This window comes from Sphaeramia orbicularis, chromosome 5, assembly GCF_902148855.1.
Source record: "Sphaeramia orbicularis chromosome 5, fSphaOr1.1, whole genome shotgun sequence".
In the NCBI taxonomy this organism is placed as follows: domain Eukaryota; kingdom Metazoa; phylum Chordata; class Actinopteri; order Kurtiformes; family Apogonidae; genus Sphaeramia; species Sphaeramia orbicularis.
The window spans coordinates 35382285-35407531 of NC_043961.1; the positions used below are offsets into that span (position 1 = coordinate 35382285).

General features: G+C 39.1%; 1 protein-coding gene across 4 annotated transcripts in view; it reads left to right on the top strand.

Annotated features, from left to right (window-relative positions):
• kcnab2a (potassium voltage-gated channel subfamily A regulatory beta subunit 2a) overlaps positions 1–25247 on the top strand; it is an 88719-nt gene that overhangs the window by 45405 nt on the left and 18067 nt on the right. For 3 of the 4 annotated variants that reach the window (XM_030133923.1, XM_030133925.1, XM_030133924.1), the window contains one exon: positions 24413–24456. In XM_030133923.1, coding sequence (XP_029989783.1) covers positions 24413–24456 — 44 coding nt within the window. Of the gene's footprint in view, positions 1–11867; positions 12934–24412; positions 24457–25247 lie in introns of those variants that run through there. The other variant, XM_030133922.1, reaches the window with a different exon arrangement.

Genomic DNA, 25247 nt, shown 5'->3' on the forward strand with positions numbered 1-25247 from the left:
GGCATGCAGGCCGGCATGGTTACCGATCACATTTAAACGGGCTTTGCAACACAGACACCTTTTTCAACAAACACAGAAGCTATTTTGATATTACCCCCCCCCCCCCTTTTTTTTTTTTTTCTGTTACACTTGATCTTACGTTACATATACGTTGTGTTTTTTGTGTGGTTTTCCCTTGGCAAATATCCACACTGATGTAAATAATCCCTTTTGTTGAGAGTACAAGTGTTTTTGTTCAGAGTCATTTCCCCCCCGAAATGTTTAGATATACAGTGAAATACTCAACTACCAGGCAGTGTAAATAAATATTAGTGAGCTATGTAAATAAGCAGATATTTTTGTGCGGTTTTAAGGTTGTATATTGACATCCTTCAGTTCAAGAAAAAGCGTAGGCCATTTGCGATGTGTAGGCCTTGAAACAAAATACTACCCCTTCGGGCCTATTTGGACAACGGAAAACTTTCCCTAGTGTTTATGTCCTTCAAATTAAAGAGCCAGAGAGTAAGTCTAAGGAGAGGTGAGGAAATACCGGAAGCCTTGTGTCTTCCATTAGTAGTATGTGACTGAAGGAATGTAGATTTATGAAGTGACTTAACTCTAATGGACATCCTAATGACCTCCACTTAAGGGCTCATGCATGGACATTTTACCATAACATACCATACACATTTCCTGATCATTGTGAAAGGTTTTGATGTCTGCATGTCACCCTTTGAAGAAAGAATCAGTTGGAACTTTTGAGTAAAAGTGCATTGTTTAATTTTGTCCTCTAGAGGGCAGAAACATCAAAAACATATGTCATTTGTATCATGTAACATGTCAAAATCCTTTAGAAAACTGTAGATGGCTTAAATTCTCAAAAATGCTCAAAATTTACCTGTTTGAAACATGTGCGGAATTTACTGAAAGGAAACCAAACTTAACTATCAATAGTAATAAATAATGTACCAGAAGAGCTCTGTAAGACCCCAGAATTATTATTAATGCTATCATTTTCATTAGCAGCACTGACTAGAAGAAACAAACCAAACGAAAACAGAGAATAGTTGCTCAGAGTACAAAATCCAAAAGTATAGGCCAACAAAGAAAAGTCAGAGTTTGAAGATTTCGTTCACTCAGCCATCATTTTATCACTGGAACCTCTGTTGACAAGGGCTCTAAGAAAAACAGCCACATCACCACTAGATGGTGTAGATGTTATGCTATCATTTAGTCTGACTCAGTAATACACAAAAGGCCTCCAACTGCACTCAGTATCTTATTGTTGTGAAGTGACTGTGTAAATTTAATGCATCCCTCCATGGCACTCTACAGTGGTGATCACCCTGTCAGAGATTACAGTGTGTTTTGGATTCTGTTATACAGCTTTAGTGTTAAAGTTAAGGCAAAAGGTGATTAAAACCTGAAGGAACAGCTCTCAGTTGCATTGTAGCACCCAAAGAATCTCCTTTTGTAACTTTTTTGCTTCTGTATTAAAGCATTATTTTGATGTTTTCTTAATGTCAATATTGATATTTGTGTGTTGACTTTGTTGTGCTAAACCTCTCTGCTAAACATGTAATAAACACAGCACATGAAATGGCCTTGGTCTTTTTTTTTTTGTGCTACTATCCGCATCACTGCAGCATGTATGTCAGCCAGGGGAACTGTGACGATTTTCTTCAGGCTATCCCCAACTCTGGGGCTAAATTTAGCAATAGAGTCACATCCACAGCTGCATCTGGATACAGCTGATCTGCCCACAGTCCGACCTGTTTATCTACTATTTCACCTCAAGCCTACTGCTTTCCAGTCTTCCAGTCGATGAGAGGTACAGAAGAGGTCATGTTTTATATTCGTCACAAGAGTGGGAAGTGATGTTTAGGTGTTTGGAGTTATATAGATTTAGTTTCCAGAGGTGACCTCTCTTGTTGCTCTCTGCCTGGTTTAATCTGACAGCTTGTCAAAAAAAAAAAAATAGAATGTAGAAAGTGGTAGGAATGCCAAGGATTACACAACTGGGGTTTGTTTTGGTTGTTGTACTTCATTTTAGTAGTCTGTCATTTATGGCAGGCTGCCACGATCGCTATGTATGGGGAGAGGAGAGATTTTAAAGGCTTAAATTAGGTTTGAAAATTGTCTCGCATTATACCATTTGAACATGAACAAGTGTTTAGAGTTGGTTATTATTACTGAAAAGTTTTTCTACAATCTTTGTCAACCAAACTTTGGAAATCAGTTTTATTACACCATGGCAGTTTTTTAATGGGTGATCTTAATTTGGCACACGCCATGCTTTTCATCTGAATGTTGTGTTATTAAATACGTTTTTAAAAAAGGGCTGCCTGAACTTTCCTGCCTTTACTTGCGCTGACGATCTGCATCATATGGTATTTTAAGGCAGTGTTTCTTCTTGGGTCACCTGTTGCATTATTGTTGCCAGATTTCTGCATATTTCTCCATAAATCTATTTGTTAGGAGTGTATGATTAGAAGACTTAGATTAATCTATTTTACCCTTTAGTGGTCTGTACAACATCATTTGTTGCTGGTGCAGAAATAGTCATAGTGGCTTAGAAGGTGTTCCGATCTCTGGGCATCTAGTGCAGACAGCCCAAAAAAATAAAGCTGTCAAAGATAAGCTCTGTAAGAGAGGATGAAAACGGTTAAATGTAAGAGAAAGTAATCCTGGGAGGACTCGACTTGCTACAGTAACTCAGAGAGCTGCTGGAGACAGCAGTCATCCAACCATGAAGTTTTCTCCTGAATATTGCAATGATAGCAGTCCAAAATTAGACAAAATGCAGTTTCAGACAAGTCACAATTAAAAATCCATAATGCCACCTAAAAGCCTTTCGGAAAGCAAGGGAACACTCCATTATAGTTTTGTTGTAACTGGTCTGCATCTTAAAGGTATAATATATATATATATATATATATATATATATATATATATATATATATATATATATATATATATATATATATATATATATATATATATATATATGTGTTTATATGTATATGTTTTTTTACCTGCAGAAATAATGTCCTTTGCCTGCATTTTCGTTCTATCTTCTTGTTTTGCTGTGTTGAAATATTTCTGGGCATCACCATTTAGGCTGTGAGTGTGTACCTTGAGCCGGTTAAGTGTCACATGGGGTGTGTGGGGGAAACTGTGGATTTTAGTCACACCGACACAGTGACCTCTTCGTGGCCTCTCCATCTCAGAGCAGAGCCCATAATGGACAGGATAAGGAGTTTGTGCATGTGGCATTCACTCAGAACCTCCCTGTAGGGTTGTGCAGAAACGTGGGCGTATTTATTTGTGCTGTTAAATGTAACCACTGGTGGACTACCAGAACATCACTCCTGCTCTTCATTCACTCTCTACGTTGCTCGATCATGCTGCTCTTTCTTTCATTGATTAATTTTTTTCTCCCTGCTTTTCAAGGGATGATTCCTTTTGTGTTACATAAGCTCTGTTACTGCTTTTTCCAGACTTGTTTTCATAGTGATTTTTTTGTATTTGCTGCCTCACATGGTTTAATTTAAGACAAAAGTATCAGATTGTACATTACACCTTTGTGTTTCTATCACTTGTGCACATTTTAGTTTATGCTCCTGTACAGTCACCATTTGTTTTTCTTTACGTATGAAATGTGTGTGTGTTTGTGTGTTTGCCTGCAGGCTAGAGGGGGATTGCACTCTGACTGCATGGTAGTGACAGGGAGTAGGAGGCCATCTCCACTGTCTTCAGCCTCTTAGACATTCTTTAGAATTGTGCTGTTGTCACTTTAGATCCCATAAAAGTTGTTTCTCAACAACATTCAGCACATATTTCCTGAACTGTCTGGTTTAGTCTGTGAATATAATGTGAAAGTTTGTTTGCTTAAAAGTTCTCTTAAGGCCATGTCTAGAGCTTTCCTTCTCGTGAACGTCTCATTTCACATCAAAATGTACTGCACTCTGTTAAATTTGTCGGAAATTGCGCTGCGGTGTTTTTACAACAATTTAACTGATCCTGAAGGCAACTGAAAATACGATGGATGTAAGTCTTTACCTGCAGTAAAATGTTACATTTGTATTTGTTTGTGCAGAATAGTTAGGGAGGATTTAGCCATTCATAAAAGTAGGCTATTCTGTTGACAATGGAATGCTTGCTGAAGCTTTTAGTGCATTTCTAGGGTGCTGTGGTCATTCTTGCAAATTTAATGCAGAGGGAAATTTTCTGTTTCACGCTTGACAAACTTTCAGAAATGCAGCAAAAAGCCAGGTCCACATGACTGATGGCATGCTGTGTGTTTTAGACTGTTTGATTCTTTTCATGGGTTTTATCTTTTGTGAACAGTTTAGTATAAACCTCTTCTCCATTCCTTATTCATCCTATTTATGTCATATTAGTTCCATTTCTGTAACATTGTCATATAATGCGTCATATTCTACCTACTATTTTCTGCCCTATAATTTGTCACGTGTTAGGTTATAGTGTGTATATACACTGACTGACCTGGTTTGACATTTCAAAAATGTTACAAGCTCAGATATTAACCAACAGCACCTTGATCCCATTATATTCTTTGTTTCTTCAGAGTCGAAACCATTTATTTCTAAGCTTGTGTCAGCACCTGTGTGATACCATCATCTAAAAAGATTGTGTTAGAATACTACTTACTGCAAAGTGAGTCATCATAGCCGTAAGACTCAATTTGACAAAAATCAGTACATTTTCATGAAAAATGTCTGGCTACTCTGCAGCATTTTGCAGTGTTATTTTTATACACCCGTTAATTTTGTAGTTGAGTGTATCACGATGATAAACATGCCAAATTTAGTGTTTTCTCAGCCTACAACACCAGGATGATAATCCTTGAAATAGATTAACCATCATGATAACAGTCCATTACCTCTCATGTGGCATTAAATGTTTATTTTTTTCTTCAAGTAAGGAGAGAAATGCGTCCTGCATCGTTGTGATGTGTATAGTATTTGATTTCAGATGCTGATAGAATAAAATTACCAACCAATGAACTGGACAAACTGAAAGAGATACAGTCCAGGCTAGACAGGCCAGCTGACTGTCTCAGTAAATAGTAAATAATTTATGACCCAAGAGCCAGTTTTGTTTGCCCCACTAAACCCATATTTAAACCAAAAAACTGTGTCAACTTTAACATGTTCTTGTATTATTGTCTTTCAGAATGGGTTATATTAACACAACATATTTTTACTGCTATCAGTTCTCTGCTAGAACTGCCTTGACACCTTACTACTGAGTGCAAGCAGCTTCCCACTGAAATGTGTGCAGTAGTAGAAACCATTTCTGCCTAGCAACGATTCTCGATGTGAACATTCCCTTAGGTATGACAAATCCACACAGGCAGGCGGGAGTATCTTCCGTTGTTCAGAACAGATTATTGTGCTCCCTCTGCTCATACTCTCCTTTCTTCAGATTACTAAGCATGCTTCCGGAGACTCAGCCTTGTTTTGTTTAAGCACACCTTCTTACAGTTGCTTTGCCTCTGAAATCCCCAGTCGACTGTGAAATCACTAATGTTTTGTAACAGTGTTAACTTATTATACTTGTACTGTGTGTGTTTTACATCGCATATTTAGAGAAACCGACTTCTGTCAGACAGGTGTGTGTGTACGTGCTGTAGAACTAAGTACTACAAATTCTAAAGTAGTTTATAGTCAGCATTTTCCCATTTTACCAAGCCTCCTCAGTTGAAACTAATACACATGATTTCAGCTTTGTATTACATAAGAACAGGGGTTCCCTGTCCTCTCCATTTGATTGTCTCAGCTTTCCAGCGGAGTTAGATGTGTCAGTAGGGACAGCTGAAACGACATCTCCTCCTGAGCCCGGCCGTCTGCAGGGAATCTGTCATGTGTACTGGAGAATTAAAAATTGTGCACACATGTGACCCATGTATATCTCACTCTGTTTCTGTGTTGTCACAGGGATTCCCAGAATCACTGAAATAGTTTTACCCTTAACAGATTTTCTTTTTTGTTTCTATTTGTAATACAGCTGTTAAAAACCCCATAATAACTCTTTGTTACAGTTCAACCTAATGATGGAGATGTTGGTGATGTAGATAAATGATTATGCATATGTATATTACAAAACAGGATGACAGAAATAACATCTTAAAATCCATGCAAACACAAACAGCAGCACAAACAGCAAGTTTTGCTCTCATCATGGGCTCCTTGGGATGCTTTCTGTTCTGTATTTACAATTATAATCTTCTCACATATTTCCTTGTCATTTTCTTTTGTGGTGACAAACCAGCATACTTCATCTGGGAGTGTGCAAAGTCTTTCTATATTGTGAGTATTCCTGAACAACTCAAAATATGAACGAAGTCACATTGTGGCCCAAGTTCAACATTCACATTGCAGCAGCTGTAATATTTTGATTGAAGTTAAATATGTTGTAATGTATTATCAAAATGTAGACTGTGTGGGGCGTCAGAAATAACTTTTCCTACAAATTATGTGATCAAATGTAAAGGAACTTTTGTCAAATCTGTGCCACCAGACATATTTGTCCCATCACGTGGTTTATACAGTTGTTCCTCAAATAATACAACTGAACCTTATACTGAAGCAATGAAAACCTCTAAACAGTAATTTTATGATTTATTTATGGCTTTGGTTAATTATATGCTCATTACAAACATTAAACTGTCAATCATTAGAAATGTTTAGACGCAGCCCCAGGCTGCATTAAGCTGCTAGAAAAGCATTACCACATCTGTCGATCACTGCTGTCAATCTGTCTGACCTCACATCGCTTTCCATTAACTCTTGTAAGCCCTGGCACACTCTTCTTTGAATTCCCACCCCCTCATCTCAGGAAGGCTCCTTTTCAGTCTGTTAGAGAAATCCTAACTAATGCCGTTCAATTAAACCCTTGGTAAGTGAAACTTAGACCTTTCACAGGACAACTGGCAAGTAGATAACAAAAGATGGGGTTCTGCTTATTGTCTGAGGTGCACTAATAATCACCACTGGGGTGCAAGGGGACAAATGGCATTCCATCTCCCCCTTATATTAAATTAAGCAATTTCAATTTAAAAAGAGAAAAAAGATGGATTTGTATAGAATTAAGCAAATGAACAATGTCTGATTTGATATTTATGAATACAGTTAAGTTATAATACATTATTTAAGTGCAGGTTTCACAATAATCAGGATCTCTCCAGTTGTCTCTGCAGTGGTTTTGCAAAAAGCCAGTGCTCTCTAAACTAGCCTGACAGATCGGGTCCAGCACCCTGCAGCAATTCTGGATGCTAGTTCATGTGCCAATCCCAGCTCCATGGAGGTACCCAGACAACCCCTGAGAGCACATTAATGAAAGACCAAGGGCTTTTTTTTGGTCTTTTTTGTCTAGGCAAACTGTGTAGAATTGATTCAGAGCCAGTTTCTATTTTTAGAGCTAATGCTGCCATTGTGGTGAAGGATCACTGCTCATGATGGTACCCCACAGTACCTTTAGGTCACGGTAGTTTCAATTAAACTAGCCATCTTGCCCTCCTCACCACTGTGCCTCGTAGCACAGTATGTTGGGTTGTACTTTGAGAGAGTTTAGTTGTCTGAGCTAGAACTCCTGAACTACCAGGCCAGACCCCTGGGGCTTCATTATAACATGGCATCATCGATTGCAAAAGCCTCTTGCTGATCAGGGCTTCAAGAATGAACAAGACAAAACCAATAATTTTAATTGTGTTTGTGTTCTGCAGCTCATCTTTTCTTGGCATTGGTATAATAAAGGATGTGAGATTGTCAATAAGTGTGATTCTTTCGTGCAGCTCATTGTAAAGCTGTTTGCTGGTGTTTACCACTCTTGGGCTAGGTAGCAAAATCTGGATATTGTTGTCTTTCGTTTGTCTTCTTCCATCTGCACTCCCCTGAACAGAGTGTTGTTGATGGTACTGGCGAATTTGATTCAGCTGTTGTCGTGATCAGTGCAACACACGTGTGCTGCTGTATATCTACAGCTTTTCTCTCCTCTTCCTCCCCCACATATTGAATGAAGTGCAGCGCCCTATCAGTGCTCTGCATTCACTCACAGCGATTGAATGTCTCAGAAGGATTTAAGCAGCTTGGTAGATTTTTGGATAACCACAAATCAGACACTTCATCAGCGCAAGGAGGCGAAGGCCGTGACACAAGGGAAGACATTGTGATAATATGTTGAGTAGGAGGAAATGGATTTATTTTCTTTATACCGAGATTTGTTCAACAGAGCTACCTAACAACTAGCCACTGAATACATACTAACAATGGACGTGATATGGTTTTCAGCAATTGTTCAATTGTTTCCAACTGCCTTGACACAAAAATGACTTCTTTTTTTTTTTATCTCAAGAGAACAGTCGTGCTTTCACTTGAGCGCATTCCACCCTACTGTGCTCACTGCAAACACAGTCTCATTAATTAGCAATTTACCAGCCACATATTATGGCATTGTGTAAAGATTAGCGTAGTTATTTTTAGGTCAGCATTTTATAAAAGTGATTTATCTTATGACTAACAATGAAGAGAAGTTCATTCCAAATTTGCTCATGCATACTTAGATGAATGAACACAGAAATGCCCACAGCTCAAACATGGTGCTGTAAAATGAAATGGAATCCTGAACAAAGTGTGTTTTTAAAAAAAGCTGAATGAGATGGTAAAAGCATGTGTGTGCGCCGTGCACATTGATGAATAGAGTGGGTAGTTTTTTGGGCCAAGTGTGGTATGTAGATGAAAGACCTTCCCTTGAGCAGTTTCATGGCCACTCTACAGCAGTGTTGTGTGTTCAAAAGTGGGCACATGTTTAACAAGATTTCTAACAGAAGACATATACGGCCTTGCTAACTGTCTTTCTACTTGACAGCAGTTAGTGACAAACCTCAGTATATCTGTCAGGAGTGCTCCCTAACATTTTGATTTCTTTAGCAGAACTGTATATGTCTTCATGCAGTGATAAAGTGTCAGTCATCTTTAATAATTGTCTTTTCAGCTCATCTGGTCTTTTGGTCCTTTTTTGTTTTCCAAGGATATGCAAAGGAAATGAAATGCATGCTGTCAATTTGAAGAAAGTTGGCAGATGTGCCTGTTGTAAATTATTAAACCATAGTAAGTGTGACAGCCATGGCTGATTGGATTGAGCTTATTTTTTTCTCACTCTGTTGGTATATTTTTGTTGCAGTTTATAGCTATTGGTTTATTTATTAATTGGAAAGCATTTGTGCAGGCACCGCTGTTTGATTTTTATTTTAGACATTTTTATAGCACCGTTAAAGTGAATAAACATTATTAGAACTGGGCGGCTATTGCAGAATGGTTTGGATTTGGTGGTGGGAGTCAATCACCTGGACAAAATGCCAGAAGGAACAATATGTGAAAAATGGCTGTTCTATTGATTTATTTAGGTGATGGATCACTAGCCTGTTGGATGATGCATGCTTGTATTGATTACTGTACCTTGCATATCGCACAGCAGTCAATAACTGTGTAGATTTACAGATGCAGATAAATCAGGGGTCAACAAAAGACTTATATGGTGTAGTGATGAAAAGAAATCACTCATCTCATGGTTTCAGTAATCATAAAAAGACATGGCAGGGTGGGGGGAAAAACACTAATACCTTTGGACAAATGTCAACATTTACATGTAAAAAAAATGTAAATAACATATAATCTTCATGCTAATGCGCAGTTCTTAGCGAGTGTGCTATAGGCTAGATGTCGGTGACATTTTTCAGTAGTTTACCAAGGTTCTGGGGATTTTGTCAAGCTTGGTGAGCTGGAACACAAGACTGACACGCTATCTGTGCAGCCTGAGTTCCTATCCTATGCCTGGCCTCTCGGTACGTTCCCCATGTCACGACTCTTGGGGGGCCTGGAGCTGAGCGGAGTGAAGGGTGGCCTCACGTTGCTACAGCAGTGCAAGTGGTGCATGTCCTATGGTTAAGAGGACTTCAGGTGAAACTACTGCTGTCATGGCTAACTGCTTTCGGAAATGAGCATAGAGACGTGGTGGCTGGAATATCACTAGTCCCAAATCTGCCTCCCATCACCTTGACCCACAACACAAGATGTAAGAGGGTAAAAGCTCAGCAGTCTTTGCTATTTATTACTTATGCTGCAGCTCTTTCCATTCCACATAGACTGATCAATCAGTTTGGTCAATTCATCTCTGCCACTATACTTTATAAACCATCAGTATCGACAGAACTTGGCTCCGATAGAGGCAGAGGGCTAATATTAGACATCTTAACTGTAATTACTGACTAATAGCTCACAAAATGCACCCACAATTGCCTAGATTTTAATAGTTAGTTTGATATTTTGATATTGACTTCCAGGCTTATTGATTAATTATTTTGAGTTTTGTGTTCAGTGGTTTTTCTTTCTGTAGGTATCGACTGTTGAATTCAGTTGATGAAGCAAAAGATTTCAAATGGCGTTTTATTGAAAAGCTGGAGCCTTATAACTGTCATATTATGTCAGCTTTTAAATCTGTTGTTGATGAACATTGAGCTTGGAATAACATACAAAAATGTGGTATAGGCAATACAATTGTAACGTGATGGGCAAAATGAACCAGAGAAAGGATACACTTTGGGAATATCAGTACAAATATGTGTCGTTGATGAGCTGAAACCTAACTTAATTCCCAAAATATCAAGGAGTAAAGGAACAATCAGTCAATTAAATGAAATCCACTCCAAATCAAACAATGATTAAGAAAAAAAAAAACATCCATAAACAAATCAACTAAACTATCAATATGCAATTATGGGACTGAAAATAGGAAAATCCTCACGAATCTGCAAAATCAATAGAACAACCCTGTAAACTAGTATTTGCATTGAAAACCACTCCATGAGCTTTACTTGTCTGCTTTTTACACAAACTTAAATCAGATTCCAGCCAAATTAAACCACCTTTCCCCTTAGGGTTCTATTTAAGTCCAGGACACCAAAAGGTCATAGTTCCAAGAATAGGACTGTCAGTTAGCAGTAGCACGTTTGTTGGATTCCTTTGATGGAGGTTCGTCTTCAACTGCTTTTACTGTACATGTCTGCTCCTCATGCCATCTCTTTTAATTATCTCCTTGGCACACTGGCTGGTCCACTCAGATAAGGTTCAGTATTATATTACTGGGAGCGCATGTCCTCATCTGCTGTCTCTTCAATCCGCAGCCACTGTTGCATACAGTCCAATTACGGTGGTGTTTACTTTCAACCTCCAATTATATTTTTACTGTACGCTCCTACCTGTGCCTACTCAGTTCACCTAAGAATGGATTTATTGTTCATCAGATCAGTTTCTAATACATGATAATAACAGATGGCATGTAGTAGGTGGTAGCTGGAGCTGGTTTCTACTACCCTCATTATTCCTGTGTTGATGAACCAGAAATTGCCTACAGGAAGAATACTCAACAACTGAAAGAATCTTAAAATCACTTACAGTACTTAACTCAGTGCAAGAAGCAATATTGATCAAATTTAACATCACCGTTATGTCTGAGACACCTCTTTCTTTGAAATGTATTGTCACAGATAAAGTTACATAATGAATATTTCATGGGTAGTTGAACAGACCCACGTGAGTCCCTTTTTTCTGAGGCCGTAAGCTATTGGAAAGTCCTGTCCAGTGAGCATTCATCTTCCTGTTTTCTTCTGATGGAATAAACTGCATTAAACCACACTGCAGGGCAACATACGGACAAAGGAATGTGCTACCCTTTCTTATGAACACAACAGATTTCAATGCCCTGCTCTCTGACGCTGCTGTTGCTCTCTGAATATTCCTCCTCAGCGTCTCTTCATATCCCTCCCACCACATTCCCTCCCTCCCTCTCTTACACTCTCCTCCCATCTCTTGCCAGTGTTCACTGTGCCGCTTTATGCTGTGCGCAAGGCATACAGATGTAAGTTTAATCCAGGCTACAGTCAGAGCTGGGAAGTGGAGATGAGGTTGCCCTTTAACTAACATGCAGTGGTATTCAGCAGAATATTCAGCGGCCACTGCAACTGTCAAGGCGGACTTAGGCGAGGAGATGAAAACCTCCTGGAACTGTGTGTCGTGTTTTATTCTCTCCATCTCTTTGTGTGGATCTATGCGTTTTCACTCTTAAAGCCTGACAGCAAGAGGTGTTATCTGTAGCACTGATCTCAGCTTGAAAATTACAAGACTTTAATTCTGCCTGTCAGGTTGGTGAACCTTTGATTTAAAAGATAAAGCAAGAGGAGGACACCTGGATGAATCTAGGAAAACCTTGCAGAGGAAATTTCGTACAGCTTCTGATTTTTGGACTCTTTAAAGATTTTTTGTTGTTGTTTTTTTATAGCTTTATACTGGACCTGACCTCTGTGTATCCGAAGTTTGCAGTGATTGCGAATGCGCTTCACACTCTGGCTAAGAGATGGTGTGATGTTGTGCTTGGATTTGGACTTTCTTTGAGAGGATTGTGTTTTCACCTCATCAGCAGTCCTTTGCTGTTTGCAGATTTTCTGATCTGCCATCCTAACCCTCTGACACATTTTTTTTTCCCCCACTGGACATTGTGTGTTGGTTAAGAGACTGGGCAGTGATTCCTGACAGAGGTGCAGAGTTTGAGGGTTGATTATCTTAGTGGCAGTGCTTCAGGAGGAACTTCAGCTTTTCATTATTTGTTTCTACCAGAAGAAAGTTTAAGTACCAACAGTTGGGACAACTGGAGAAAAGCCAGAATGCAGGTGTCATTGGTGTGCACGGACCATCGTGGGGGGGTAAGCCGCAACACGGAGGACCGGTTAAATCGACAGAATGCCAACAGCCCCAGCACAGGCACACGAAGCAAGTTCAAAGCAGTGGCGATGGTTGCTCGCAGTCTAGGTCAACTCTCTGTGCAGAGTGTGCCTTCCTCCAGTGAGCAAAGCATGAAGACTGGCATGAAGTATAGGTAGGCAATGGACCACACTAGACCAACAGTGCAACTCTTCATCCACAGACATATTTTACATCCATTCATTTACATCAGATCTACAATCTCCTGTTGAAACTTGCATATTAAATATTTAACATTTAATTGGAGAAGGATTTGTAGCCTCGTGCCAGAACATATAGTGAATAATGGCCATCAGATGCTCCACTACAACTATAATACATAAGATCTGACAGCTCATTTTTTTTAATATGGCTATTGTGTGTCAGTTTATCTTCCTTACTGCTTCCTGTCAACACTGTCAATCCCCAGCTGGTTAGAATTGATGACAGTCACAGTTCTAGTTCACAGTTACTAGCTATTGTGAACTATCACGAAACAAACAAAATAAAGATGTAACTTTTTTCAAATTGATTTAGTCTGATCTCATTTTTACTTGAGTGTATGGAAGCAGAAAAAACTTGAGGAGCTTCATTTGAGGAGGACTGGACCATTTCTTCAGATTAATGTTTTGTGTTCCAAAATACCATTTGCATTTGTTACAATTTAGCAAAATGATTATTATTATCATTGCACATGCTTTTAAACAAATAGGTCCAAAATTTTGTCATATTTTATATCATCACATCTAAAGCAATAGAAAAGTCCAACTGTCAACACTTCTAACCTTTTTAAAACTCAAAAAGAACATGGCTGCTTAATGAAATCATAATTGACAACTTGCATGATGATAGCTTTTACCAGCAGCATTTTATTTTCATATGGTTATCAAGAGCTTACTTCACCACTTCAGTCAGCTCATTATTTTCTGCTCAGTTGCTTTTTGATGACATAGCTCAGAGTTTTTATTTTCTAAATTTGATTTGAGGAAAATTATTTATCCTGTTTATGTGCAGAAACCTCCAGAGACAAGAGGACTAATGACTGTTTTATCTACTACATTCATATTTAACATTTATGCAAAGGGTTACATGCATGAAATTTATACCAAAATGCAAATGTCTCCTGTTTTTGTGGCGAGTTATTCAAATTATTCCAGCATTCACACGAGGACTGAAAAATGAGAGGAATCATTATACAACTGGATATCTCTGTGTGCATATTGAGTTTCAGAGAACTGAAGGGTGAATAGCAAATTGAAGAGTAGTGGAGGAAAACGACACAATAATAGTGAGAAAATAGGTTCATGTTACTTTGCAGGACGGTCAGTTAGAGTACAATGCAGTCCTATCAGGCTGGCTGTTATAATGTAAAATGTATCTGCTTTGCATCGCAGACATGAGTCATCCTTCACTCTGTATATTTTTCCCATCTGTCACTCAACTTCCCAACAAAGATAATCATTTGACATGACATATTAATGAAAAATTACAAGCTTTCACTGAAAACCTGTATCTATGTACTACACTCACACAGCCACAGCTTTGGAAATGTGCTGTAATTGTTTAGTATGTTTGCAGTTTGTCCTCTAACTAGCAATTAAATGTTGTAAGAAATCACACAACGTGGACGCTTGTAAACAACCCAAATCAAAGCTTCTCCAGTGTTTTTAATATATTGTACTTACAAAATATATCGGCATGCTTTATAAGTAAAAGTTCTGAATGCTTCATTAGTTGCAATTTGGTGTTATGGTTTAAAAATAAATGCGTTTAAAGAAGCAACAGTCGCTTCCCTTCTGACTGAGAGCTTATCTTTGGGCGTTGATTTGAGGAAACACATTGCTCTCTGTCCGAAGGCACATCACAATCCTTTGCGTCTGATTTGCTAACAGCAGGCTCACCATGTTGGCACACTGTCATTATTGAGGCTAATGATATTGAATGAGTAAAATCATTTTCAGCTTTGGGCCAGCGGCTGTTTGTGTTCTTCATCCAAAGTCCATAGCAGGCTGTTATGTTTTTCAATGAGGCTTATATCAGATATATACTGAAGGAAATATGTAGTATCAGGCTTAGAAATGCATGGATTGAGGGTACAGCAAGGTGTCTGTGGAAGGGAAGAAAGGAGAGGGGGAAAGATGTGAAGGATGAATGCTAAGGTTAGTGCTGGTGTAGGCATTATGCCCAAGAGGGAGTACAGTAGGCTGGAGTGATCTGTGCTCATGTCAGTGTGTATCTTTCAAATGTGCCTCTTGGAGTTAAAGCTTTCAAGTCCACTAACATGGCCGTGCATTGCAGTTTTCATCCTTGAGCGCTAGATTTTTTTTTTTTCCTCAGTTAAGTTCAGTTTGAGTTTTTCATTTTGCCATTGACAGCAGGAGATTATTGGTTTCATAACTGTGCCCGAAAAGGATACAGTTTAAGCTGTCTTATCCACTCAACAAAACTTTCCACGATTATCCACACTGCAGAATAGCAGTGTGAAATTCAGATCAACCTCATTTGCATACAGTCTTCTCTCTTTCCTTGAATGGCAGCCTTGAGCTTGAATGAAGATTGTCAGACTGCACCCACTGCCAGGGATACAGGTTAAGTAAAAACCGACCCCTTTCACAAGGCCACAGAAAACCATCAAAATGAAGGTCTTTTCAAGATATGGGGCGGGGGGCTGCAAGCAGCTTTAGTAAACTGCCTCACCACAGACTGAGCCGTTCTGTAATGTGACACCAGGTTTGCATGACATGACTGGTTAAAATCGTCAAGCGTGGCTGTGAAATACCGCACCTCCTCCAAGGAATGATTAAATGGCTTCAGTCAGGACTGAATTAATGATGCACACAAAATGGCTTATGATTATGTAAAGTAGTCTTGCTCAGGCAATGGAAGAATATCTTTTGAGACTGGGCAGGCAGTGCAGGTGGGGAGTGAGTCTCATAAGGCCCCTGCTTTTCAGTCCAGTATCAGCTCTTTTTCAATCTACCAAAGCAGGGAAAGGTCTTGAGGGAATGACTCACCTTTATAAAAAGCCAGGTTTATTTGCTTAGGTATAGGAAATAAAATCCTGCAAGGCAACACTCCAGTGTGAATGTGTGAATGTGCATCACTTTTCAGTTGGACTGCCATTTATGTGCTGTGTGCACACTGAATCTGTTGGAAAAAAAAACAAAAGTAATCTGCTATAGATAACTTTTGTGCTTCAGGAGGATTTTTTTTTTTGGTCTAAGCATGATATTGTTTGCCACAGTTCGCATCAGCTACAGAACCCTTCTGCTGCATTGCACTCAGTATCGTTTACTGCAGAGGCCATGTAAATCAGAGCTGACTCACCTCCTCCCCTGGTGTAAATCTACAAGTAACCTGCCTGAGCCTGGACTGTCAGTAGGATTCTTCACATCTCTGGTGGTCCACTTTTGGTTTTAAAGTTGACAGCGAACCTTAGCCACAGTATATAGTTGCTGACGGCATTGTGTGCGTCACAGGATGGTGTTTAAACCCCTCCGTTTTGTTGGGTTACTAATAGTAAAAGGTCCGTCCCACAACTCTGGCTAATTTTTATTATATGTATCACAGTAACAATGAGTAATGCAGAGTTAGACATTTTATATTTTTTCACATTCCATTTGGAAATTGAATCCACGGTGCGTAACTGAAGGATTATTGTTATTTGGCATTTCTTAAGAATGACTGAACTGAGCATAATTTTTCCGGTATTTTGTGACACAAATGCAGGCGCATGCAGTGCTCAGGCTTGGGTGATAAAAGCTGTGGGTGTGAAATTTGGGGCGTTGTGAGTGTGGGTGCTTGCTGGGACATTTTCCTACATTCTAGGGCTCTTCATCAGGGAGCCAGCTTTCCACAGCCTGCACTCCCCCTTATAATGTGAATCATAAATAGACGGCAGTAGTTGAGCGCTACACATAGAGGAGTACACTTTGGCCACTCTGATGTAAATATAAGACTCATCCACAGCACAGATTTCAGGGCACCGTAGCCACTTAGGTACCATCTTAAATGCAAGCAGAACACTGGCCATCTGTTTGCTCTGGGCATGTGGAGAGAGAGTGCCAAACGGTGGGATGGTTCATTTATTGATGCAGGCTTGTGTTGTGTGTCAGTGTGCTCTGTGTACTCGAAGGTTTGGTCTGTGTTGGTGCATACGAGAGCAAGTGAGATGGGGGGTTGTTGTGGAATATTTTGCCTATGTCTCTATAAGTGTGTTTGCATGTGAGAGACACACTTGTGTTATGTTGAAGGAAAAAATGAAGACAGCTGTTCTTTCTTTGCCTCACTGGTGGAGTTTAATTAAAGCTTATGTATGTGTGTGTGTGTGTCTTTGCACCACAATCTTGCTCTCCATGTTATTTCCTTAAATGATCTAGAAACAGCTTAGATTTATTATTTCTGCTATACAGTGCCAAGAAGAAAGCCCTTTATGCTGCACGTAGTAAGAACTGTATTTGACTGTTCCCGTTGCTTTTTGGGTTTTGTGTTGCATGAGAAAATATAGATTAACTCCACCCCTTAAAAATCCATGCACAATTTTCACTTTTAATCTTTCCAAATGCTATGTGCAGATTACGAAAGCTGCCCACTAGTCTGTTCTTCTGCATAGGTTTTATAAAAGAGCACAGAATCAACATTTTGACAATGAATATTTATCCTTGCCTTCTGCATGAGAGGCTTTTGAATAGCAAGTTATGTAATGTGTAAGGCAGTGATTGAAGAAAAAGTGTTGTACAAATGAAATTAAGTTACATTGCAGTGGGAGGCTAAAGTGAAAACACTTTCTACCCTTCAGCACCATGCTTAGTCATGTGTATTATGAATATTTAACCCCACTTTTTTAATTAAGCAGATGGCCCCAATTTGCTCTAGACTGATACTGATTCCAGTGTAGCTCTTTCCTCTCAGTGAGAGTTTCAGTGTTTTTTTTTTGGGGGGGGGGGTTTCCATAGAGGTTCCATTCACTTAAGCAAAATAATTTCAAGTTTGAGTTTATACAAGTAAGTTCGAGTTACACAGTATAAAGCACTCAGAAATAAATGAGATCTTTTGGAAATAAGTATACTTGTGTATACCTTTTCAAGGTTAGTCAACTTAAAAGCATTTCAGGAGAGGGTGAACTCGTGTCTGACATTGAAGATACAGCATAAAACTGATTGAAAGTCTTGGAATCCACCATAGACTATACAAATTTTCCTTTCTCTTTTTCCCTTCCATCTCTTCAGTGTTTAGCAGAAGATTTTCCAACCCTGTGGGCTCTGGAAGATTTATCCCAGACAAGCGCCTCTAAAACGCCACAGTTAGCAGAAAAACAAATTTAGCCGTGGGAAAACCCTCCGAGCTGACAATCTGTTTATGTTCTATTAAGGAAATGAACTGCCATTGACAGCTGACTTGAAGTGCTTCACTACCCAGCTCTATGTTGTCGGGTGCTGAATGAAATCGGTTGCATATTCCAAATGAAATGCCTTTCCACATGTTTGCAGGCTGCTGTCAATTTTGACACTGCCTGCAAGCCAGTACTGACTTACAAATTATATGTCAGTATTTAGCAGTGTCCATTTGGAATCTTATGAGTCACTGCAAATTCTGACCGAAAAATCAGTGAAAAAGAAAATAAGACATCAACAGCGAAATTAGTTTAAATGTCATGAAAATATCCAGCTGGTCACATGAGGCTGTTGACCAATTACAGGCGACAGTAGTTTTATTGGCTTCTGTTAAAAAGGAAAGACTCAAAATGTCTAAGACAGATTCTACTCCTGATATTTCCTCCTCAGTTCTCATGTGTTTTGTCCTGGGGTGTTAAGAATTATTTGTGTTGCTCTGTAACCGCCAGAGAACAATTACTAAAAATATCAGCTCACCTTTAGTCACAACTTACCCACACAAATCAGTCTTTTTCCAAAACAGGAATAGTCTTAAAAGATAGAAAAGAAGATAATCCAACTGAAGTGTATGAATAGAGCATCATGAAGTCTGTAGGATGTACTCAACACAGACCACAAATATTCAGCTTTTTCAACAATGAGGTTAATAACAAATTGGACATAAAGTAATAAACACGTCTGCCATTAGATGGGCTGATCTTAAATGACCTCATCATTTAATATGCTAAGATTCACTTGTCTTGTTTTTTAATGTAAATGCAAGATTCTCATTGCATCTTAAAAGATGGCATCCTCAGTTTTCTATATTACTGCTCATGGCTACTTTTTCAACAACTGACCCACTTCAGTATGTAAATAATCCGAAAACAAAACATGAATCATTCTGCAGTGTATTACAAGTGGAGGTGTGAGTATTCACCGTCCTCACGATTCAGTTGTGATCGCTGCTTTGTGATGCACCTTTTGAAAGAAGAAATTTCCACACCTCTACCAGCCACGATGACATTTTGTGAAGAGATGTTTTTTTTAATCGCAGTTACAGCAGTGCCTCGTTCCATTTATTAGCTCGTCTTGCCTCATCAGGACAGCCCTAATTTAGTGTGTAATTTCTCATCTGTTGCTCCATTCCTCCCTCCCTTTAAGTGGAACGGATGTTGCGGAGGAGGAAACCACCTTCAGTCAACACAACCTGGTGGCATTTGGTGTTGTACTGTTTCTGAACTTGAAGGTGCAAATGAGGTAGTATTAATAGTAGCGCTCGGTAACGTATCTTTTAACGCATTCCTGTTTACAGCTCAGTGACCCCGTTTCCTCATTCATCACCCTGTCTTGTCCCATCCCCAGACATTAACGTGACTTGAAGTCCACCTGTTTTGTGCCTCCTAGGGCCACTTGACTTAAGTCCCACATTTTAACAAGGCTTAACTATTTTGCTGTGTGGTTTTAGACTTAAAAGGTGGGAAGAACAATGTTGACATGGCCTCTGCTGATAACAGTTTCCACATGTTCTTTTCTGCCACTGTGGAAATTAAAATTAAGTAGAGTTCGTCTCATTGCACTAACATAGCTGCTGGTTACTGCAGAGGTCAGGCCTCACACTTATCCTTGTTTCACACAGATGCTTAGCTGAAACAACTGCACAAATATGGGGGGTGTATACAAATATTTGGAATTTTTATGAAAACAGCTTAGATAATGAATGAAAACAGCTTAGATTTATGCCCACTTGAATCAGAATCATCTTTATTCGCCAAGTATGTAAACACATACAAGAAATTCTTTGGCAGTAGATGTTGTCTCTAGTAAATTATAAATACAAGATATTTAAAAAGTCATGGAAAGTAACATAAGGAAAAAAAAAAAAGAAACTCTATACACATAGAAACTATATACACTCTATGTAGACTCTCAAGAGGCTTTACGGAAGAGATAGGTTATGTTACAAGTAAAAATCAATATAAGTGGGATCATTGCATTTCTCTTTTGAAAATATATCCGCTTACTTTAAAAATTCTGTATCCTACACAGCCCTAATGGATGTGAAGCATGTGAATGAAGGTGTGGGGTTGTATCAAGTAGACTAATCTCATCATCAAATGGAAGCAAATTCACACAGACTTTGTTAAGAAACAGTGCTCTTGCTCAGCTAGCAAGACAGTTATTTTTTTCTGTCATTCATTAAACCTGACAGGATCAAATGACCAAGTACTTTTAACAGTATTGGCAGCTATTGATTGAAACCTCCCCCAGTCTCAGCTTGTACATCTCAGATCCATTTCAGCTCTATAATTGTTTCTTCTAGTCATCCGTTCCAGGTTTTCCACCCCTTTGGTTGTCATTTTCCTTGCTCTATCAAAGTAACATAAGGTAACATGTTGTAGTTCATCAGTTTATTGAGCATTACGGCCACCGGCTCCATTGGTGTCTGAACGTCCTTAGTATCAGAGGTCAGCCTGACCGTGCTGTCACAACACTTAAACAAATGTTGGAAGTCACTGTGCTTTTCACATTGTTTAAATGCATATTGATTGGGATTGCTGCAGTGTTTGTTGTAAAGACAAACATCCATTGAAACATTCATTGGTTCACTGAAAGAAAAGAGAAGAAAAAAGCCTTTATAGAACTTAACAGATAGAAAATGTTTGGACAAACTGGTACATATGCTACTGTATTACTCTGTGCCTTTATTTGAGAGTAGATTATCCAGAATATGGACACAAGAGTAGAAGAACTAGTGAATGCTTTGTTTTTATCTCTTCATACTGGCTGTGTTGATATTTTCTGTTGTCTGGCTCACAGGATGTACTCTACTGACACTGGGTGACTATTTCAGTCGATATTCTCCTCCTTTACACTGTCTGCGCATTACAGTTTCGGAAAAAAAACAACCCCAAACTAAAAATGTCTTAGTTTTGACACATAAAGTACACATATTTTTAATCCCTATTCCAGAATGATAGTAGATGGTACTAGACCCACACAGCCCTGTCCAGACAGTGACTCCAGCTAGGTGAGACTAATTTTTCTGCTACAGATCATTACTTTCTGTTTCATTTTTCCTCTTGAGACAACAGTCCGATAATCAATGACCCAATAATAATTTGAAGGTAAATCACAGGTGACCTTTAATATCCTCTACCTTTTCAATGAAAAACATATTGCTGTTCGACTATTTGTCAGGTCCACATCATTTTTACGGACTGTCACACCATAACCGACCTGAAGGATTTGACCTGGACCTGCACGATTCATTACATCAGGTTGAAAAGTAATGTATCATGTGTTTCAACAAGCCCCCACGTGGATCTCCTAATCACCTCTAATCAAGTAACCCACCTTATGAAAATGAGCTGCTTGCTTATTCCACTCCGACTCTGAGCTGATTGTAAATACAGACGGATGTTAACAAAACCTTGGAGAAATGTTGGATAGTATTTCAAAGCAAAACCAAGTAGACCCTCATGGCTCACATGTCTTTGTCCCTGTCACTGTAGTTGTGTAGCTGTCCTCTCCTGTGCCTGTCTCCTTCAATATTGAGGAGGGTGTGAGTGAGATGGCTTTACTGTTGGGCTTCACGTCTGCTGAGGATCAGCAGGAACTCGACCCCTGCTGCTTGCAGGTCCTGGCAGAGGGTCACTGCAGCAACCTACAATGCAGTAGTCAAGGCCAATCTACTGAAATATTGAACACGACAATGTGCTGACAAAGGGACATCCTTACAGTCAGAACAGTGGCAAGGGCAGATCCATGTACTGTGATATTCTTGTTTCTTATTTTTAGGTTTAGGAAATTGCTTAAGCGCACTGATACTGTATGTACAGCGTTCATGGTTAAGGCCTGCTTATGCAACGCTTGCATAGTAAGCTTGACTGAATGATAACCCCCAACACACACTGATGGAAATGGTGAAACGCTAGAGGCATGTCTATACAGTTCCTCATGGTTTATCTAATTAGACAGGTTTATGATGCGTCCTTTCCTGAACATGCTTGTATGCACTGTATTAATATGTTGCTCAACAAAAATTTGTGTCATCACCTTAGGTGTTTTACTGTGGCATAACACAAGTCTACTCCAGAGATTGGTGAATGTACACTAATATCTACTGGATAACATAATTAATAGATAAATTCTTGTTGTTTACAATTTGAGTAAAGCACAACACCATCAGGTGGAATTTTTAAGTAAAAATCTATTTTGTTATAGAAAGAGACAAACATCCAAAAACATTTCAGCAAATGTGTTCCACTAAGAATTTCTTTCAACAGTTTGCATGTAGGTTCTGTTATCTGTTCATAATGCTGTACGTCAGCCCCTGAGGGGGTATTTTACTTATGCAGTTAAGAGGCAGTTAATTGTATATCAGCTCTTGTGGTTTGCCTGAAGGGACTTGTATTAACCTTGTCACCGCTGTGCACCTTAAGGCCACAGAGTCCCACTAGATTGCCTTATCACTCTGTCTTCCTTGTTGGCGTTTGTGGACTGTGTGCTTGTGAGTCAGTGGACTCCCATACATGACGTCATCAGCTCTCGGGTTCTAACTGTAACACGATTACAGCCCTCACTGACCAAATGAAATCTTTTTAATGAGGTTCCATGCAGCAAATAAGTTAGACACAAATGTTGACGAGCCAAACACATGAAGTAGTTATGACTTTATTATTTTTTAGCATCACTTGACCCTGATAAGACATTAGATTACTCAACAAATGTTTGAGGGTTTTTTTTTTAAATTTTTTTTATGCAAACGTCTTCTCTTTTGAATCCTCGTGTTGAGTTTGATATCTAAGATCATCATCAAATCAGTGGAGACTGAACTAGGATCTATGGTGGTTCAGTGAAGTGGAACTAATGATGGTGGATGAAGTAGGGAACATTCAAATGGATTAACTCCTCCAAAATAGAACATATATGAAGACACATGAAAGATAAACTTAATGCATTTGATGATCCTTTTTGTCTTCCTACTGTACATGTAAAAATGAAGCCTTCTAACAGGGGAAATGATTCTGGTGAGCTTCCCGTCCTCATTTCAAACAGTTTAGTCAGTGCTTTGGACTTGGTGTTCAGACCACACTGAAAGAAGTGTTTTGTTAGTCACCACAGCAATTCAGCAATCTTATGGCTTCAAAAAAACACCCCCACGCACACACGGTCCCACTCGCACATAAAATCACAACCACGCTCATACACCATGCACATCTGCACACATACTTTACACACAATACTCCTATTCACAGTGTCCCTCTTAAATCCTTATCATTTAAACTATACTTCCATACAGGCAGTCTTATAAAAATATATCAGATATCCTCCCACACGCTCACTTTGACTCCTGCACATGTTACATCATTTCTGATGCCACATTAGTTTTATCTTTTTACATTGCAAGTGCATCTCATGTTAAAATAGGTTGAATATAAGTTGTGCACTTAATTTTGTATATTGTGTATAATCATTCCTCCGATACACAATACCTTTGAAAACTATGTCTCGGAACTTAATAAAAAGACATTTTCAGTGTGTATGACAAATCTGTTATGATGTTGCCTTTTAGCTGAGAACCATCAGTGCCTTAGAAAACTTAAAAAGCTTGCACAAAAGAATCAAAGCCCTGACCAAAGCTGCGATTGTCAGCAGAGAGGTCTGTCTGGACTGTGATAGGCTCAGAGACGCCAGCTTTACGAGCAAGTTGTTGTGAGTAGTCAAGCTTCCTCGTTGCTGTGGGGGATTTCAGTCAGATGGCGGCTGAGGGATCCTGGTGTGCTGTGAAAAATTTCAGTGGATGTCATGGTGGGTCTGCTTAAGAAGCACTTCCTCTCCGAATTTCCCCTGACATGTCTTTGCACACATGTAGAGCATTTAAGCACTCACATCGTCATTGTCAGTGCACGTGTTATTATCTTTGCTCAGCCATCCATATACATTTGTCAGTGCTGCAGTAAACGCATGCTGGTTTCAATTCCATACAAAACCCTGTCCTTCTCAGCTTCCATGACTCTAAGCTTCTACTACAGTTAGGCTAGATCATTAAGAACCAGCTCCTTACTTGAGGAAAACTTGGCCAAATGTTACCGAAGTATGACAGGGTTCGTCAGTCAGGGTTAAAAATGAGGCTTGAAGTCCCACTCTTCTGGACAAACCCAGCTGGAGTGCAAAATATCACAAATCACTGCCACCTCAGTGCTGCATTAATGTTAATGTATTTCTCTCTCTTGACAGAAACCTTGGAAAGTCGGGCCTGCGGGTGTCCTGCCTCGGATTAGGTAAGAGTCTCATGGATCATGAGGCACACTCGGGACATTTGCTTCACATAAAGGACTTTATGTAATAGATTTGTGATGTCAACTGATAACCAGAGAGTGCCTTCTTTCACACTGCAAGAAAAGTGTGTGAGTGGCAAGTTTCAGTGATCCTTCTGAGGTTACATACTACTTAAAACTTTATTCAATACATCATTCATATCATCATAACTCTGTATAGTTTAAGTTACAACTTCCCTGTGGGTTTTCAAGACAAGTTCTGAATTTATTTTAGCAAAGTTTTGCTATTTTTCTGTACCTTCAACAAATGTCACTTACAAAATGTCTTTGATTGCAGGATGTCAGTATTCATCACAAACCTGTAAAGTGAAACTGTAATTGCTATGACAGTACATCAGAACATATCAGTCATTCATTCATTTTCAGTGTAGTCGGGTAAAAGAAACACAATAAAATGCAGAATACATTTGTTGTGACAGTGCCTTCAATCCATTTGATGTTTATTTTGTAGTTAGTCAAGAGTTGTCTTTAATGTAATAACTAATTTGGATTTCTTGCAGTTATTCAGTTGGATTCTGCAGTTTGATGTAGGACTGTGCATTATGAGCAAAATCACATATCCTGATATTGGTCATTTCATAGCCAGAAAACAATACAATTTTATGTCAATTCACACAGTGATCACAGGAAAAGACCTATTTTTTGTCAAACAGCCTGAAAGGCTATTGGTATCAGTTGACATCCATCCGTCGTCCGTAAACAGTTTTTCAAGAATCTTCTTCTGAAAAACATCA